This window comes from Lucilia sericata, unplaced genomic scaffold, assembly GCF_015586225.1.
Source record: "Lucilia sericata isolate MDLA Ls3-8-SP2 unplaced genomic scaffold, ASM1558622v1 Contig002421F_arrow, whole genome shotgun sequence".
NCBI lineage: Eukaryota > Metazoa > Arthropoda > Insecta > Diptera > Calliphoridae > Lucilia > Lucilia sericata.
In genome coordinates, this window is record NW_023996212.1 from 15,949 (window position 1) to 34,459 (window position 18,511).

At 30.9% G+C, this 18,511-nt stretch overlaps 1 protein-coding gene across 1 annotated transcript; it reads right to left on the reverse strand.

Annotated features, from left to right (window-relative positions):
* Nucleotides 1–15,707: 15,707 nt before the first annotated feature.
* Nucleotides 15,708–16,093, reverse strand: LOC119613906 (transcriptional activator protein Pur-alpha-like). Its single transcript, XM_037969980.1, has 2 exons — nt 15,962–16,093; nt 15,708–15,903 (listed from the first exon to the last, which is right to left on the reverse strand). Exons 1-2 carry the CDS (start codon nt 16,021–16,023, stop codon nt 15,768–15,770), a joined length of 198 nt encoding a protein of 65 aa, XP_037825908.1. The 5' UTR covers nt 16,024–16,093; the 3' UTR covers nt 15,708–15,767.
* Between the last annotated feature and the right edge of the window lie 2,418 nt (nt 16,094–18,511).

The following is an 18,511-nucleotide window of genomic DNA, read 5'->3' on the forward strand; positions in this document are numbered from 1 at the left end:
AAATAACACCCCATTTTTGGGGATTTATTTCATATGAAACAAATCCCTAATTTTAAAATGAAATAAGTTCCCATTTAAAAAACGTATACTTTTGGATCTGTAAATGATATTGATCTGAAATTTTTTGTATATTATTGGAAATTTTGTAAGTCCATTTGGTCCAAAATTACGCCCGGTATTAAAAAAAAGCGGACCAAGGTATGGTAAATTTTGTATCACTAAATTTTTAAATGCCTATAACTCGGATATTATAAGAGATAAGTAGTATGTTTTTTCAAGATCTCGTCGAGCGCTTTCAGAAAATATAAAAATCTTTGTATTTGGATGAAAAATAAAAAAATGGCACGAGTTTAAAAATTTTACATGTCGTAGGTACCCTACTTTGAGCCGCCACAGCGCCGTCCCTGGGGCATATGAGGGGTTCATCTTCAAAACTTAAACTCGAATACTCCTTGGCTACGCTCACGCCAAATTTTATCGCGATCGGATCAGCCGTTTAGAAATGCCAGATTTATTTCCAAAAAATTTCGATTCTGCCCCACTGTGCACCGTTTGATCACCTTTTTAGCAGAACTAGGAATAGGTATATCGACATTACAAATGTTAGCAGATCTTATATCAATATATGTAAGTAATAATGTACGTAATTACATATAAATTACGTAATTAAAATCATATTGATTTTTCTAGGATATTCTTCAATTTATACTGGCTGATGGAAAATTGTAATTTTGATTAATTGTTATTTTAATTCAAATTATTTTTTGTTGGTAATAAAATGATTCCTTTAAATATTTGATGTTATTAATGGGGATAATATAATGGTAAATTAAAGAACAAATTATGGTAAAATTAAATATATATTATGATTGTAGTGACCATTTTATAGTAAAATTTTTTCCAAAACTTTAGAATCATATTATAATTGTTATAGGAACAATAATATGTTAACTTATGACAAACTACAAGAATCACATTATGATCTCCAAAGAGAAATATTTTATATGGTTGTCCTAATTATAATTCAAAACATTAATGATAGTTTCAGTTTATGGTAGCCCTAACCATATTTCTTCTTTGCGTGTGGGTTAACAACAATTTTTTACACAAACAGGAAAGAGAATTTGTATGTGAACATTAGTTGCAAACAATTACGAAGCTAGTTGATAGTGTAGTGGGAATGGCGTAAAACTAGCAACTGGACAGTTTTTATTTAATTTTTTGGCGAAAAATAATCAATTTTATAATCCCTCTGGGTGGTACAAGAAATTGTGGACTGATTTCGATTTTCAACACAGTGGATTCCCAAACTATATGTATGACAAAATTCAAAAATAAATATTTGTGCCAAGTTTTTTATGGATATCATTATTTGGTAATTAGTAATATGCGTTTAAGTTATTCTCGAAAGGGGACCTTAAATGGGAGCTATGACCAATTATTGATCGACCGTAAAAAAAATTATAATAAGATTTCTGTAGATAAAAGCAATATTTGTGCCAATTTTCTATGGATATCTTTATTTCGTAAAGAGTTTTATGCGTTTAAGTGATTATCGAAAGGAGACCTTGTATGGGAGCTACGACCTATTACGGACCGATCGTAAACAAATTTTACAGTATCATTTCTGTACATAAAAGCAATGTTTGTGCTACATTTTGTATGGATACCTTTATTTAGTAATGAGAAATATGTGTTTAAGAGATTTTGAGAAGGAGACCTTGTATGGGAGCTATGACCAATTGTGGTCCGATCGTGAAAAAATGTACAGTAGGATTTCTATAGATAAAAGCAATATTTGTGCCATAGTTTGTATGAATATCGTTATTTGATAATTAGTTATGTGCGTTTAAAAGTTTTTCTGAAGGTAACCTTATATGGGAGCTATGACCAATTATGGACCGATTCAGAAAATTGTTTCTTTATATGAATTCTATTGGCACAGAATTTAAGTTTGTAAAATTTCGTAAAGATATCGGCATTATTTCGGAAGATATTAACAATAAATTAATTTCGGGGAATATGTAAATTTGTATGGGAGGTATATGTAATTGTAAACCGATTTTTCCGATATTTAACAATGTTGATCCTTGCACCAAGAGTTATATCTCTGACAAAATTCATCAATTTATCTGCAGTAGTTTTTGTAAAAAATACAAATAAATATGTGAAAAAGCACAATTTTTTTTGAGGTTGTCTCAAATTTTTACTCATAACTCTGAACCTATTTCACCGATCTTGCTGATTTTCAATACCAAACTGCTTAGGATATCAATGAATTTGGGTGAATTTCATAAAGTTCCGTTGCTTCGTTTTAACGTGAGCGTGTTTTATACAGACAAACAGACAGACAGACGGACAGACGGACATATCTAAATCGACTCAGAAATTCATAAGGACCAAGAATATATATACTTTGTTGGGTCTCACATGAATATTTCTCGGTGTTACAAACGGAATGACAAACTTAAATATACCCTCAATCACCACTGATGGTGGTGGAGAGTATAAAAAAAATTATTTTCAAAATATAGCGAAAAATTATACTTGAATATTCGTTTAATAAAAAAAATATTTCATATAACATAAAAAATAGCAAATTTTGATTTATGATATTTTAAATGAAATCCTTTGTAAAGAATATTACAATTCAAAAAATTTTTGGAAATGTATAAGATTTTAGTTTAGCTTTGTGCCATTTTCCATAGGAAGTGGCCCTTTTAAAAAGTAACTTAAGCTCATCAAATACGAACCGATATTTCTACAGATAACCAGTAAACATTAATTTTTTGTTGTACATAATTAATTAATAATTAATTTTTAACCATATATTTACAGAAGAACAATTAAAATTGGCATACAAGAATATGTACAAAAATCCTAAAATATGCTAAAAAATTGCCAAAAAACATTTGAAAAATGCTAAAAAAGGTGCTAGGTGCTAGATTACATTTTTGGGTGCTAAATGAGTTTAAAAAGTGCTAAATCTAGCACTAAAAGTGCTAAATTGGCAACACTGGTTTTACTTCTCATATAAGGCCCATTTCCAAAAGTCACTTTTTCCAATATATTTCATTCAATTATAAATATATACCGATAAAATACGACACAGTGTGTTTTTTATCGAAAATCATTCTGTGAAATTTTGTTCGGATTGGCCAATAATTTGCCATATCTCCATAAAAGGTATATATGATTTCTAAATGATAGCAGCCTCATCACGGAAGCACAATTTAAACTTTCACAACTTATTATATACGTATCTAGTAATATTTATAAGGGTTTTCATAAAAATTAGCCTACAGGTGGAGGGTATTTAAGATTCGACATAGCCTAATATAGCACTCTGACTTGTTATACCCTCCACCACCATCAGTGGTGATAGAGGGTATATATAACTTTGTCATTCCGTGTGTAACACCAAGAAATATTCATCTGAGACCCAATAAAGTATATATATTCTTGGACCTTATGAAATTCTGAGTCGATTTAGCTATGTCCGTCTGTCCGTCCGTCTGTCTGTCTGTATAAAACATTCTCACGTTAACACGAAGCAACAAAAATTAACGAAATTCACCCAAAATATTTATTATTGTCCTAGGCAGTTTGGTATTGGAAATAAGCAAAATCGGTTTACAAATTTTCTGGATCGGTCCATAATTGGACATAGCTCCCATACAAGGTCCCCTCCCGAAAATAACTTAAACGCAAATAATTCAATACTAAATTAAGACATCCATATAAAATTTGGTACAAGTATTGCTCTCACATACAGAAATATTACTGTGAAATTTTTGTTCCATCGATCCATAATTGGTCATAGCTCCCATACAAGGTCCCCTCCCGAAAATCACTTAAACGCGCATAACTCATTACTAAATTAAGATATCCATATAAAATTTGGTATAAGTATTGCTCATACTGTGAAAGTTTCTTCTGATCGGTCCATAATTGGTCATAGCTCCCATACAAGGTCCCCTCCCAAAAATCACTTAAACGCGCATAACTCACTACTAAATTAAGATATCCATATAAAATTTGGTACTAGTATTAATCATATGCACAGAAATATTACTGTGAAATTTTTCTCCGAGCGGTCCATAATTGGTCATAGCTCCCATACAAGGTCCCCTCCCAAAAATCACTTAAACGCACATTACAAAAATAAGATACCCACATAAAATTTGGTACAAGTATTGCTCATATGCACGAAAATATTACTGTGAACTTTTTCTCCGAGCGGTCCATAATTGGTCAAAGCTCCCATACAAGGTCCCCTCCCGAAAATCACTTAAACGCACATAACTCATTACTAAATTAAGATATCCACATATGCACGAAAATATTACTGTGATTTTTTTTTCCGATCGGTCCAAGGTCCCCTTTCGAAAATCACTTAAACGCACATAACTAATTACTAAATTAAGATATTTATATAAAGTTTAGCACAAGCATTGCTCATATACAGACAAATATTACTGTGAATTTGTTTTCCTATCGGTCCATAATTGATCATAGCTCCCGAGGTCCTTTTCTGAAAAACACTTAAAGGCACATAACTCATTATCAAATAGTGATACCCATAAAACATTTGGCATAATTACTATTTCTGTACACAGAAATGTTATTTGAGCATTTTTTCATGATCGGTCCAACTTTGGTCATAGCTCCCATACAAGGTTCCCTCCCGAAAATCACTTAAACGCACACAACTTATTACAAAATATTGATATCCATACATTTAGCAAAAATATTGCTCTTATTCATTACCAAATAATGATATAGATACAGAATTTTGAAATTTTGTCTTTATATACATAATTGGTCATAGCTCCCATACAAGGTCTTTTTACGATAATCTCTTAAACGCACATTACTCATTACCAAATAAAGGTATTGATAAAAAATTTGGCCCAAATATTAATTTTGTATACAAAAATTCTATTTCAAGATTTTTTCACGATCGGTTCATAACATAGGTGCGGACTGTCCCATTCAAGGTTCCCTTCAGAAAATCACTTAAACACACATTACTTATTACTAAATTACGATATAGATACAAAATTTGACTGAAATATAGCTTTTATGAACAGAAATTTAGCTTAAAGAATTTTTTACGATCGGTCTATAATTGGTCATATCTCCCATACTATGTTCTGCCCCTAAAAGCGCTTTAACCGTATTTAACTAGTTGCATTATCAATTTGTGTAGAATAAAATTATATATATTTATTTTGAAAATCCTTAAATCTTTTACACACATGCATACATGCAAATTACTAAATATCGCTAAGCGCTATAAAAATATAAAGAAAATGGCGTTTGTAATGTTCAATAAATCATGGAATTGTAATAGATTTAAGCTGTTTAAATCTTTGTATTTTTTCTATTCAAGACATAAGAAAACTTATTTCTACAAATATTTGATCAATTAGAAAAGTATTAATATATGTATAAGTAGCTGGTGGAGGGTATTTAAGATTTGGCTCAGCCGAATATAGCACTCTGACTTGTTTTAATTTATATTAATTTTTAGGTAGCAAAGCACACAGGGTATAGCTAGTATGTATATAATAAGAACAGAAATCATATTTCCAACGTAGATCTGTATAGGTCGATTATTGGTCACAGCTCCCATATATGGTCCACTTTCGAAAAATACTTAAATACAAATAACTAATTAAGAAATAAAGATATTGGAATAATATTCAACATAAATATATTTTGTGTATACATATATCACTTTGCAAAATATTTTTCGGATTCGTCCATAATTGGGCATAGCTCCCATATAAGGCCCATTTTCGATAACCACGTAATGGCACATATTACATAACTGAATGAAATTATCGGTATAAAATTCATCATGAATGTGTTTATAGTAGATATGAAACACCCTGCGAAATGTTTTCCGAATTGTACCTTGCCTTAGATAAGCCGTTTATTGTTGAATAAAGTTGTGGACATTTAAGTAAAATTTTGAAGGGGTTTTGTATAGGGGCTATGGTCAAATGAGACCCTATAATTATAAAATTCATGAGAGTCATCGAGGATAGTAAAAAACTTGGTTTTGCGGCTTTTTGTCGAGATACGAGTATATTAAACATAATTGTGAACTTAAAAGCCCTATTCGTCGGGTTCAGTTGTAGGGGGGCTAGGTGAAATAAGGAACCAATGTTAATCATTTTCAATAAGCTTCATCTCCGGTACCATAGAAGATGATGTGCCAAATTTCATTGAATTATCTTCAAAATTGAGACCTGAAGTTTGATTACAAGCTTTAGAAGCCCTATTCAGGGGTTCAGTTGTATGGGGGCTAGGTGAAATAATGGACCGATCTTAACCATCTTCAATAGGCTTCGTCCAACAATAGAAGATCATATACCAAATTTCATTGAATTATCTTCAAAATTGCGACCTATAGTTTGGTTACAAGGTTTACATGGACGGACATAGCCAAATCGACTCAGAAAATGATTCTGAGCCGACTGGTATACTTTAAAGTGGTGTAGTGTATAAATAGGCTATAAAAATAAGTTTTTTACGGATCGGTTCATAATTGTTCATATCTGTCATATAAGATCCACTTCAGAAAATCGCACATTTCATTGATAAATAAAGATATCGGAATAAGGATATTTTGTGTATATAAGAAATCTTTTTATACCCTCCAACAGCATCAGTGGTGATAGAGGGTATATATGAGTTTGTCATTCCATATGTTACACCAAAAAATATTCATCTGAGACCCAAGAAAGTATATATGTATATTCTGGGTTTTTATAAAATTCTAAGTCGATTTAGCTATGTCCGTCTGTCTGTCTGTCTGGTTAAAACACGCTAAGCAAATGAAATCAACCAAATTCACTCAGAATATTCATTAGTTTGGTATTGAAAATCAGCAAAATCGGTTTATAGCTTAAAAAGTTTTGAGTAAAAATTTCAGACTACCTCGAAAAAAAATTTTTTTTTTTTTTTTGATTCATTGATAAATAAAGCTATCAGGGTAGAACTCGAGGTGAATATGTTTTGTATATAGATACAAATCATTCAGTGAATTTTTTTCCGGATCAGTCCACAATTGGTGCTAGCTCCCATATAAGGTCCACATCCTAAAATCATTTAAACAAGCTTAATTCATTGATAAATAAAGCTATCGGGATAAAATTCGACATGAATGTGTTTTGTGTATATATGAATTAGTTTTTTTTCGGATCGGTCCATAATTGGTCATATCTCCCATATAAGGTCCACATCCGATAATCACTTAAATGCGCTTAATTCATTGATAAATAAAGCTATCAGGGTAAAACTCGATGTGAATTTGTTTTGTATATAGATATATATATATATATATATATATATAAATCATTCTTGAAAATTTTCCACATCGGTTCATAATTGGTTACAGCTTCCATATAAAGAATTTTTTCAGTATCGGTCCATAACTAGCTCCCATATAAGGTTCACATCTGAAAATCACTTAATACAACATAATTACACCTTTCACCACCATCAGTGGTGATAGATGGTATATATAAGTTTGTCATTCCATGTGCAACACCAAGAAATATTAATCTGAGACCCAACAAAGTATTTATATTCTGGGTCCTTATCAAATTCTGAGTCGATTTAGCTATGTCCGTATGTCTGTCTGCCTATCTATCTGTCTGTGTGTCAGTCTATCTGTCTGTCTAAAACATACTCACTTTAAAGCTAAGCAAAAGAAATAAACCAAATTCACCAAAAATATCAAAATCAGCAAAAAGGTTCACAACTTTAAAAGATATGAGTGAAAATTTCAGACTATCTCGGAAAAATTACAGGTGTTTTCGTAATTCTTAAGTCGTTTTCTCAGAAACTACAAAAGATTATTCTATGAATTTTGTCCCACATTATTTTTTTTATCCAGGGATAAATTATGTTGGAAATCAAGATAATCGATTCAAAATTTCCCATAGCCCCCATACAAAGGTATATATTCCCGAAAATTATTTTATCATTAATAACTACCTCAAATATATCGATATCAACACAAAATTTTGTACATGCAAATATAATATGAACAGAAATCATGCTATCAACGTAGATCTCAGTAGGTCCACAATTGGTCATAGCTTCCATATAAGGATCACTTTCGAAAATTACCTAAATAAAGCTATTGAGATAAAATTCGAGTTGAATATGTTTTGTATACATACAAATCATTCTACCAATTTTTTTACGGATCGGTCCGTTATTGGTCATAGCTCCCATATAAGGCAAATATGTTTTGCCTAAATATAAATCACCCTTCGAAATTTTTTCCGGAAAGCCCATAATTGGTCATAGCTCCCATATAAGGCCCACATCCTAAAATCACTTAAACGCATATATTTCATTGAATTCTAAAGCTATAGAGATAAAATTCGACTTGAATATCTTTTGTGTACATATAAATCATTCTACCACTTTTTTCCGGATCGGTCCATTATTGGTCTTAGCTTTCATATAAGGCCCTCTTCCGAAAAATCGCTTAAATGCTCATATTTCATTTTCAAATAAAGTTACCTTGATAAAATTCGACACAAATATGTTCTGTCTTTGTATGAATCACTCTACGATATTTTTTCCTGATAGGCTCCCATATAAGGTCCACTTACGAAAATCACTTAAACACATATATTTCTATGAATAATAAAGCTATCGGGATAAAGTACGACTTGAATATGTTGTGTGAGCATATAAATCGTTCTACAAATTTTTTTCCGGATCGGTCCATGTTTGGTACTAGCTCCTATATAAGGTCCACTTAAAAAAATCACTTAAACGCACATATTTCATTATCAAATAAAGATATGTTAATAAAATTCGACACAAATATGTTTTCCGGATAGGCCCGTAATTGGTCATAGCTCCTATATAAAGTCCACTTCCGAAAATCACTTAAACGCACATATTTCATTAATTGAAAAATCTATTGGAGTAAAATTAAACTTGATTTTTTTTGTTTGCATATAAATCATTATAAATTGCTTGAATGCACATTAACAATCAAAGTTATCGGGATAAAATTCGACATAGATGTGTATTTTGTGTATATAAATCATTCTACAGAATTTTTTTCCGGATCGGCCCATAAAATGTATTGGCACCGAGTAAAGCACTTAACACCACCTTATTCGTTGTTAAATGATTATATATGGATAAAATTCGACATGAGTATGTTCTGTGTATAGATAAATCTTTCTATTAAAATTTTTTTCGAACTGGCCTATTAATATAATTTTTTCTGGACTTATAAAAATTAGTTCGACATATGAATAAATGTTAGTTCTCTCAATACGGAAACAAAAGTGTTGCCAAGTTATCTAAAAATTAGATAGCTATATGGGTTTTTTTTGGTGGAGGGTATTTAAGATTCGGCATAGCCGAATATATCACTCTTACTTGTTATACCCTCCACCACCATCAGTGGTGATATTGGGTATATATAACTTTGTCATTCCGTGTATAACACCAAGAAATATTCACCTGAGACCCAACAAAGCATATATTTTTTTGGACCTTATGAAATTCTGAGTCGACTTAGCTATGTCCGTCTGTCCGTCCGTCTGTCCGTCCGTCTGTCCGTCCGTCTGTCTGTCTGTCTGTCTGACTGTCTGTCTGTATAAAACATTCTCACGTTAACACGAAGCAATAAAAATTAACGAAATTCACCCAAAATATTTATTATTGTCCTAGGCAGTTTGGTATTGAAAATAAGCAAAATCGGTTTACACCGGGAAAAGTTCAATCAAATTTTGAAACAACTTCGAAAAAATAAGCATTTTTTAAACATTCTGATGTAATTTTCTCGAAAACTATGCAAGATAATTCCATGAAAATCACCATACATTCGTTCCTACACAAGGGCTTGAATCCTGCTGAAAATTGCCAGAATCGGTCAACAATTTCATATACCTCCCATACAAAAGTACATATTCCATGAAAATGGGTTTTTTGTTAATAACTTCCGTCACAATGTCGAAATCTTTACAAAATTTTACAAATTAAAATCTTATGTGAATAGAATTCATTCAGAGAAAAAATTTTCTGGATCGGTCCATAATTGGACATAGCTCCCATACAAGGTCCCCTCCCGAAAATAACTTAAACGCAAATAATTCATTACTAAATTAAGATATCCATATACAATTTGGTACAAGTATTGCTCTCACATACAGAAATATTATTGTGAAATTTTTGTTCCATCGATCCATAATTGGTCATAGCTCCCATACAAGGTCCCCTCCCGAAAATCACTTAAACGCGCATAACTCATTACTAAATTAAGATATCCATATAAAATTTGGTATAAGTATTGCTCATACGCAAGAAAATTTTACTGTGAAAGTGTTTTCTGATCGGTTCATAATTGGTCATAGCTCCCATACAAGGTCCGCTCCCAAAAATCACTTAAACGCGCATAACTCACTACTAAATTAAGATATCCATATAAAATTTGGTACTAGTATTACTCATATGCACAGAAATATTACTGTGAAATTTTTCTCCGAGCGGTCCATAATTGGTCATAGCTCCCATACAAGGTCCCCTTTCGAAAATCACTTAAACGCACATAACTAATTACTAAATTAAGATATTTATATAAAGTTTAGCACAAGCATTGCTCATATACAGACAAATATTACTGTGAATTTGTTTTCCTATCGGTCCATAATTGATCATAGCTCCCAAGGTCCCTTTCAGAAAAAACACTTAAAGGCACATAACTCATTATCAAATAGTGATACCCATAAAACATTTGGCATAAATACTATTTTTGTACACAGAAATGTTATTTGAGCATTTTTTCATGATCGGTCCAACTTTGGTCATAGCTCCCATACAAGGTTCCCTCCCGAAAATCACTTAAACGCACACAACTTATTACAAAATATTGATATCCATACATTTAGCAAAAATATTGCTCTTATATACATAAATTAAACTATAAAATTGTTTTACGATCGGTCCATATTTGGTCATAGCTCTTATACTAGGTCCCATCCAGAAAATCACTTAAATGCACAATATTCATTACCAAATAATGATATAGATACAGAATTATGAAATTTTGTCTTTATATACATAATTGGTCATAGCTCCCATACAAGGTCCTTTTAGGAAAATCTCTTAAACGCACATTACTCATTACCAAATAAAGCTATTGATAAAAAATTTGGCCCAAATATTAATTTTGTATACAAAAATTCTAGTTGAAGATTTTTTCACGATCGGTTCATAACATAGGTGTGGTCGGTCCCATTCAAGGTTCCCTTCAGAAAATCACTTAAACACACATTACTTATTACTAAATTACGATATAGATACAAAATTTGACTGAAATATAGCTTTTATGAACAGAAAATTTGCTTAAAGAATTTTTACGATCGGTCTATAATTGGTCATATCTCCCATACTATGTTCTGCCCCTAAAAGCGCTTTAACCGTATTTAACTAGTTGCGTTATCAATTTGTGTAGAACAAAATTATATATATTTATTTTGAAAATCCTTAAATCTTTTACACACATGCATACAGGCAAATTACTAAATATCGCTAAGCGCTATACAAATATAAAGAAAATGGTGTTTGTAATGTTCAATAAATCATGGAATTGTAATAGATTTAAGCTGTTTAAATCTTTGTATTTTTTCTATTCAAGACATGAGAAAACTTATTTCTACAAATATTTGATCAATTAGAAAAGTATTAATATATGTATAAGTAGCTGGTGGAGGGTATTTAAGATTCGGCTCAGCCGAATATAGCACTCTGACTTGCTTTTTTAAATATCACCACCATCAGTGGTGATAGAGGGTATATATATCTTTGACATTCCGTTTGTAACACCAAAAGATATTCATCTGACACCCAACAAAGTATATATATTCTGGGCCCTTATCGAATTCTGAGTCGATTTAGCTATGTCCGTCCATCTGTCTGTGTAAATCACGCTCATGATAAAACGAAGCAATAAAATTTTACCAAATTCACCGAAAATGTTTTTCATTTTCCCAAGTTGTTTGGTATTGAAAATGGGCAACATTCGTTTTTGCACAAGAGCTTGATTCCTGCTGAAAATTGCCAGAGTCGGTCCACAATTTCATATACCTTTGGTGCAAATATTGCTCATATGCAAACAAATATTACTGTGAAATTTTTTTTCGATCGGACCATAATTGGTCATAGCTCCCATACAAGGTCCCTTTCCGAAAATAACTTAAACGTACATAACTCATTACTTAATTAAGATATCCATATAAAATTTGGTACAAGTATTGCTCACATATACGGAAATATTACCGTGAAGTTTGTCTTCCGATCGGTCCATAATTGGTCATAGCTCCCACACAAGGTCTCCTCCCGAAAATCACTTAAAACCCATAACTCATTAGTAAATTAAGATATCCATATAAAATTGTTACAAGTATGGCTCTTATATACGGAAATATTACTATGAAAGTTTTTTCGGATCGGTCCATAATTGGTCATAGCTCCCATACAAGGTTCTCTCCGGAAAATCACTTAAACGCGCATAACTAATTACTAAATTTAGATATCCATATAAAATTTGGTACAAGTATTGCTCATATGCACAGAAATATTACTTGGATTTTTTTTCCGATTGGTCCATAACTGGTCATAGCTCCCATACAAGGTCCCCTCCCGAAAATCACTTAAAAACGCATAACTCATTAGTAAATGATGATATCCATATAAAATTTGGTACAAGTATTGCTCTCATATACAGAAATATTACTGTGGCATTTTTTTCCCATCGGTCCATAATTGGTCATAGCTCCCATACAAGGTTCTCTCCGGAAAATCACTTAAACGCGCATAACTAATTACTAAATTTAGATATCCATATAAAATTTTGTGCAAGTATTGCTCATATGCATACCGAAAGTCACTTAAAACCGCATAACTTATTAGTAAATGAAGATATCTATATAAAATTTGGTATAAGTATTGCGCTTATATACAGAAATATTACTGTGAAATTTTTTTCCGATCGGTCTATAACTGGTCATAGCTCCCATACAAGGTCCCCTCCCGAAAATCACTTAAACGCACATAACTTATTACCAAATAATGATATCCATACATTTAGCACCTATATTGCTCTTATATACATAAATTACACTATAAAATTGTTTTACGATCGGTCAATATTTGGTCATAGCACTCATACTAGGTCCGCTCCAGAAAATCACTAAAATGTACAATATTTATTACCAAATAATGATATAGATACAGAATTTTGAAATTTTGTCTTTATATACATACCTAATTGGTCATAACTCCCATACGAGGTCCTTTTACGAAAATCTCTTAAACGCACATTACTCATTTCCATACAAAGCTATTGATACAAAATTTGGCACAAATATTAGTTTTGTATACAAAAATTCTATTTCAAGATTTTTTCACGATCGGTTCATAACATGGGTGCGGTCGGTCCCATACAAGGTTCACTTCAGAAAATCACTTAAACACACATTACTTATTACTAAATTACGATATAGATACATAATTGGACTGAAATATAGGTTTTATTTACAGAAATTTATCTTAAAGAATTTTTTATGATCGGTCTATAATTGGTCATATCTCCCATACTAGGTCCTGCCCCTAAAAGCACTTTAACCGTATTTAACTAGATGCATTATCAAATTGTGTAGAACAAAATTACATATATGTATTTTGAAAATCCTTAAATCTTTCGCATACATACATGCAAATTATTAAATATCGCTAAAGCATATCTTATGGCGCTATAAAAATATAAAAGAAAATGGCGTTTGTAATTTTCAATAATTCTTGGAGTTGTAACAGATTTAAGCTGTTTAAAACTTGGGGTTTTTCTATTTAAGACATGAGAAAACTTATTTTTACAAATATTTGATCAATTAAAAAAGTATTATTATAAAAGTAGCTGGTGGAGGGTATTTAAGATTCGGCTCAGACGAATATAACACTCTAGCTTGTTCTTTGAAAATATTGGAGCTAGATTCTTCAAATTTTGTACGAAGAACTTTAACATCCATGTGAACATTTGGAGAAAATTGGGCGAACTATAATTAGGGAGGATTGGCACCTCCCATATGAATTAAGTTCAAAAATTCGTGTATTTGGGAAACTTCGTAGACTTGGGATAGAATCATCAAATTTTGCACGAAGAACTCTGACATCCATTTGAATATTTTGGTAATAAACCATATTTTGGTAAACCATATAAATTAAATACAAAAATTCGTGTATCTGGGAAACTGTTATAGCTATTATCTTCAACAATCGTAAAGTCTGTGTTTTATGATTTTTGGGTAGCAAAGCACACAGGGTATAGCTAGTAGTGTTATAAATTTGAATACTTATGTTGAATACTGTATATATGTAATTTTAATTTTTCATATATTCTAAGAGGTATTTCGGATAATAACTTGAACTTGATATTTGAATCAACAAGTGTAATAGAAGTATTGAATTAAAAAATATAGTAATATTAAAACAAGTAAGAAATTATAGTCGGGCGAGGCCGACCATATAATGCCCTACACCTATTACAAAAATAAAATGTGGTTTAGTTTTCATAATAAAGCATTTAAGTTGAATTGTACCTTATCTCAGATGTACTTAAGCCATTTATTCTTAAATAAAATTGTGGATATATAAGTCAAATTTTGTATAGGGGCTATGGTCAAATGAGACCTAGTATAGAACTTGGTTTTGCAGCTTTTTGTCGAGATACGATTATAATAAACATAATTATGAACTTCAAAGCCCTATTTGTATATTTTAAGGCGGGTATAGGACCAATATTATTGTGCGTTACAAACATCAGCAGAAACCCAATATACCCTCCCCACTAAAGTAGGGTACAAAAAGTTATCAAAAAATCTAATAAATCAAAATACATACTTTTATAACCTAAACAAGTAAGAAATTGTAGTCGGGCGAGGCCGACCATGTAATACCCTACACCTGTTACAAAAATAAAATGTGATTTAGTTTTCATAATAAAGCATTTAAGTTGAATTGTACCTTGCCTTGAATTATACTTAAGCCATTTGTTGTTGAACAAAATTGTGGACATTTAAGTCAAATTTTGAAGGGGGGTTTGTATAGGGGCTATGGTCTCATTAGACCACAGACCATTCATGAGAGTCATCAAGGCTAGTATAGAACTTGGTTTTGCAGCATTTTGTAGAGATACAAGTATATTAAACATAATTTTGAACTTAAAATCCCTATTCGTCGGGTTCAGTTGTATGGGGGCTAGGTGAAATAATGGACCGATGTTAACCATTTTTTGTCTCCGGTACCATAGATGATCATGTGCCAAATTTCATTGAATTATCTTCAAAATTGCGACCTGTAGTTTGATTACAAGGTTTACATGGACGGACGGACACAGCTAAATCGACCCAAAAAATGATTCTAAGCCTATTATATATTATATATACTATGTATACTTTAAGGTGGATATAGCACCAATATTATTGTGCGTTACAAACATCTGCAGAAATCCAATATACCCTCCCCACTAAAGTGGTGTAGGGTATTAAAATTAACCATATATTCACATATTATTAAAATCCTCGTAAATTTATATCAGGATATTATTTTTCCTTTTAAAAATAAAAGAAAAAATTGCCTAATTTTGCTTCAAATAATTGTTCTGATTAAGTTTTTTCTTAAAATTTAAAGAAATTTTATATAGGCATATCTTAATCGGTTCACTTTATGTATGTAAACATTAAACATACTTCGCTTATTCGCATGTAAACACCTCTGTTGTTTTGTCCAATGTCAAAGTAGAAATTTTTATTGTCTACCTTCATATGACGTTCTTCAGGCAAATCTCCTTTAAAACTAAACCAAAAAAGAAATTTAAATAATTATGAATACACAAAAATGAAAGCATTTTTACCCGCCATCGTTAGTACCAAAGTCTTCCAACAGATCGGTAAGAGCATCACGAAATTCAATCATACCTTGGGCTGGTATGGCAATTTGCGAGCGAGGACCACCACGTGTTATTGTTTGAGAGACCTAAAAATATTCGTAAAAATAAAGTAAATGAAAAAAATTAAAAGGTGTTAAATACATCTTCTTCTATATGTATAACAAGTTAGGGTATTTTATTCGGCTGTGCCGAATCTAAAATACAATCCAACATAAACTGGTTGTATAAATTATCAAATTTATTATTATAATTAAGGATTGATTCATCATTTCCTACATATTAGGGTGATCGATTATTCGACATTTTCCAAAAACCGGTTTTCGAATAGTTCGAGTTGTTGACGATATTTTTCAAATTGAGAAAAAATCGGTTTTTATAAAAAATAAAAATCTATTTTAATTTGAAACAAGTAAGAGTGTTATAAAAAACCGGTTGATATTTTTCAAATTCAGAAAAAACCGGTTTCTATAAAAAATAAAAATCTATTTTAATTTGAAACAAGTAAGAGTGTTATAAACATTGCCGAAAAGGAATGCTTCCTTATAAATGAACTTTGATATTTAAGAATCGATGCTTTTGTTATTATCAAAACAATTTTCTCATTTATTACAACTATGTATAATTTTACATCATACATATGTACATATATCGATAGGATCAACTCAATTCGATAGGATCAATTCCTCCTAAAATTTGGTAGAGAAATTTGTATCGAATTTTGTCGCTGCACTTGTATTTTCAAGGTAGTAAAAAGCGTTAAAGTTATTCTCTGAGAGGGACCTTATTTAGGGGGGAGGCTTGGTCAATTATGGATCCTCGATCCTCGTCAAATTTTCTAGAACGATTTTTGTTTAGGCTAGTAATGAGCGTTAAAGCCATTTCTGAAGGCGACCTTATATATCAATTATGAACCGATCCTTATAAAATTTTACAAAGCGATTTAGGTACCTATAAAATATGTTCATGTCGAATTTCATCGCAATAGATGCTTCTTTTAGTCAGTTATGAGCGTTAAAGTCATTTTCTGAAGGGGACCTTATATGGGGGATAGGGTCAATTATAGACCAATTCTTATAAAATTTTACAATGATATTAGTCCAAAAGAAGCTACAGATGCTTCTTTTGGACAGTTATGAGCGTTAATGTTTATGTTTAAATTTGATTAATAAAACATGGCCCGAACTGATTTTTAACAGTTTAAAGATTAACGGTTGTATTCATAAAAAGTTAATTTAGGTTTATTAAACATTATTAAGCAAAATCCAGGAAAATGGTATTCATAAACGTCAAATAGCTTAAAATACCTTCAATAAACCAATGACAAATAGAACAAATTTATTGTACGCTCGACCCTACTTTAAGCCAACAATAAGTTGAATTCTTACAAATTTTGTCTCTGATTAAGCTTTTTTCATTAATTTTAGGTTGAAGACGAAAACTAATCATGTTTTATTCTGAAATGAAATCTAAAAATTGTAATTTTAACGTTTACAAATTTGTAAATAAAATTCCAGATAGATTTTAAAAGTTTATATTTTGGTGAAAAAACTAAAATCTAGGCATTATTGGATTAATAGATGAATATTTGACAGTATTCCAGTTGGTCAATACTATTTTTGGCAATTTGGAAATGCCCGCCTGTCAATCAAATCATGGCCACATTCATTTTATTTGTCTTGTTCATAGTTTATTCGCTAAATATAAAGCCATGAAGTAATTAAGAGTGTAAATTATATTGATTAGTGTTCTATAAATGCAAAATATCTTCTCCGGCAATAAAATGTAGTCTTTTATCAAAGAAATTTATCAGTATTTGCAAAAATTTATTAAAAATTGCTATAAAAATAAGTAAAAATAACAAAATGTGCATAGTGATGTTTATTTTGTCACAAAATATTCGTTATTCGAATACTTTTAATTATAATTAAAAATATATATGTTATATTCATTCATCTGAACTAAATATATATTTATTGTAGCCATGTATACATTTATTTTTCTTAAAAGTTCGTTCTTATTTTCAAAAATGTGTTATAACCAAAAATATAAAATTAAGAAAACCGACTCAACGAATATTTTATCCTAATTGTTCGCAACACTAACACAGAAAATGACAGCCAAATTGTACAGTGCTGCCAAGTTAAACAATAAACAGCACAAAAGTTAATGTAGGTTTATTATTTGTTTATGAATACCACAATTTTATTAATGGCTATTAAGTCTAAAGTGTACTTTAACTATTGTGTGATTTAAATCCAAAATAAGCATTTTTTATGAATACAACTGTAAAACTTTAGATTTAGCCGTCTGATTTACATTATTTATGTAATGTAAAAAATTAGGAAAAAAGACACTTCTATTAAACATAAAGTACTCTGTAATCCTAGCTTATTCTAAAGTCCCTGTTTAGGCAATTTTCGTAGGCATTCCAACTCTTCCATAATATTTCCGACGCAAATTAATTATTGTAATTGGAATATAATCTTAAGATTGATAAAATTTTATCAAACAAGT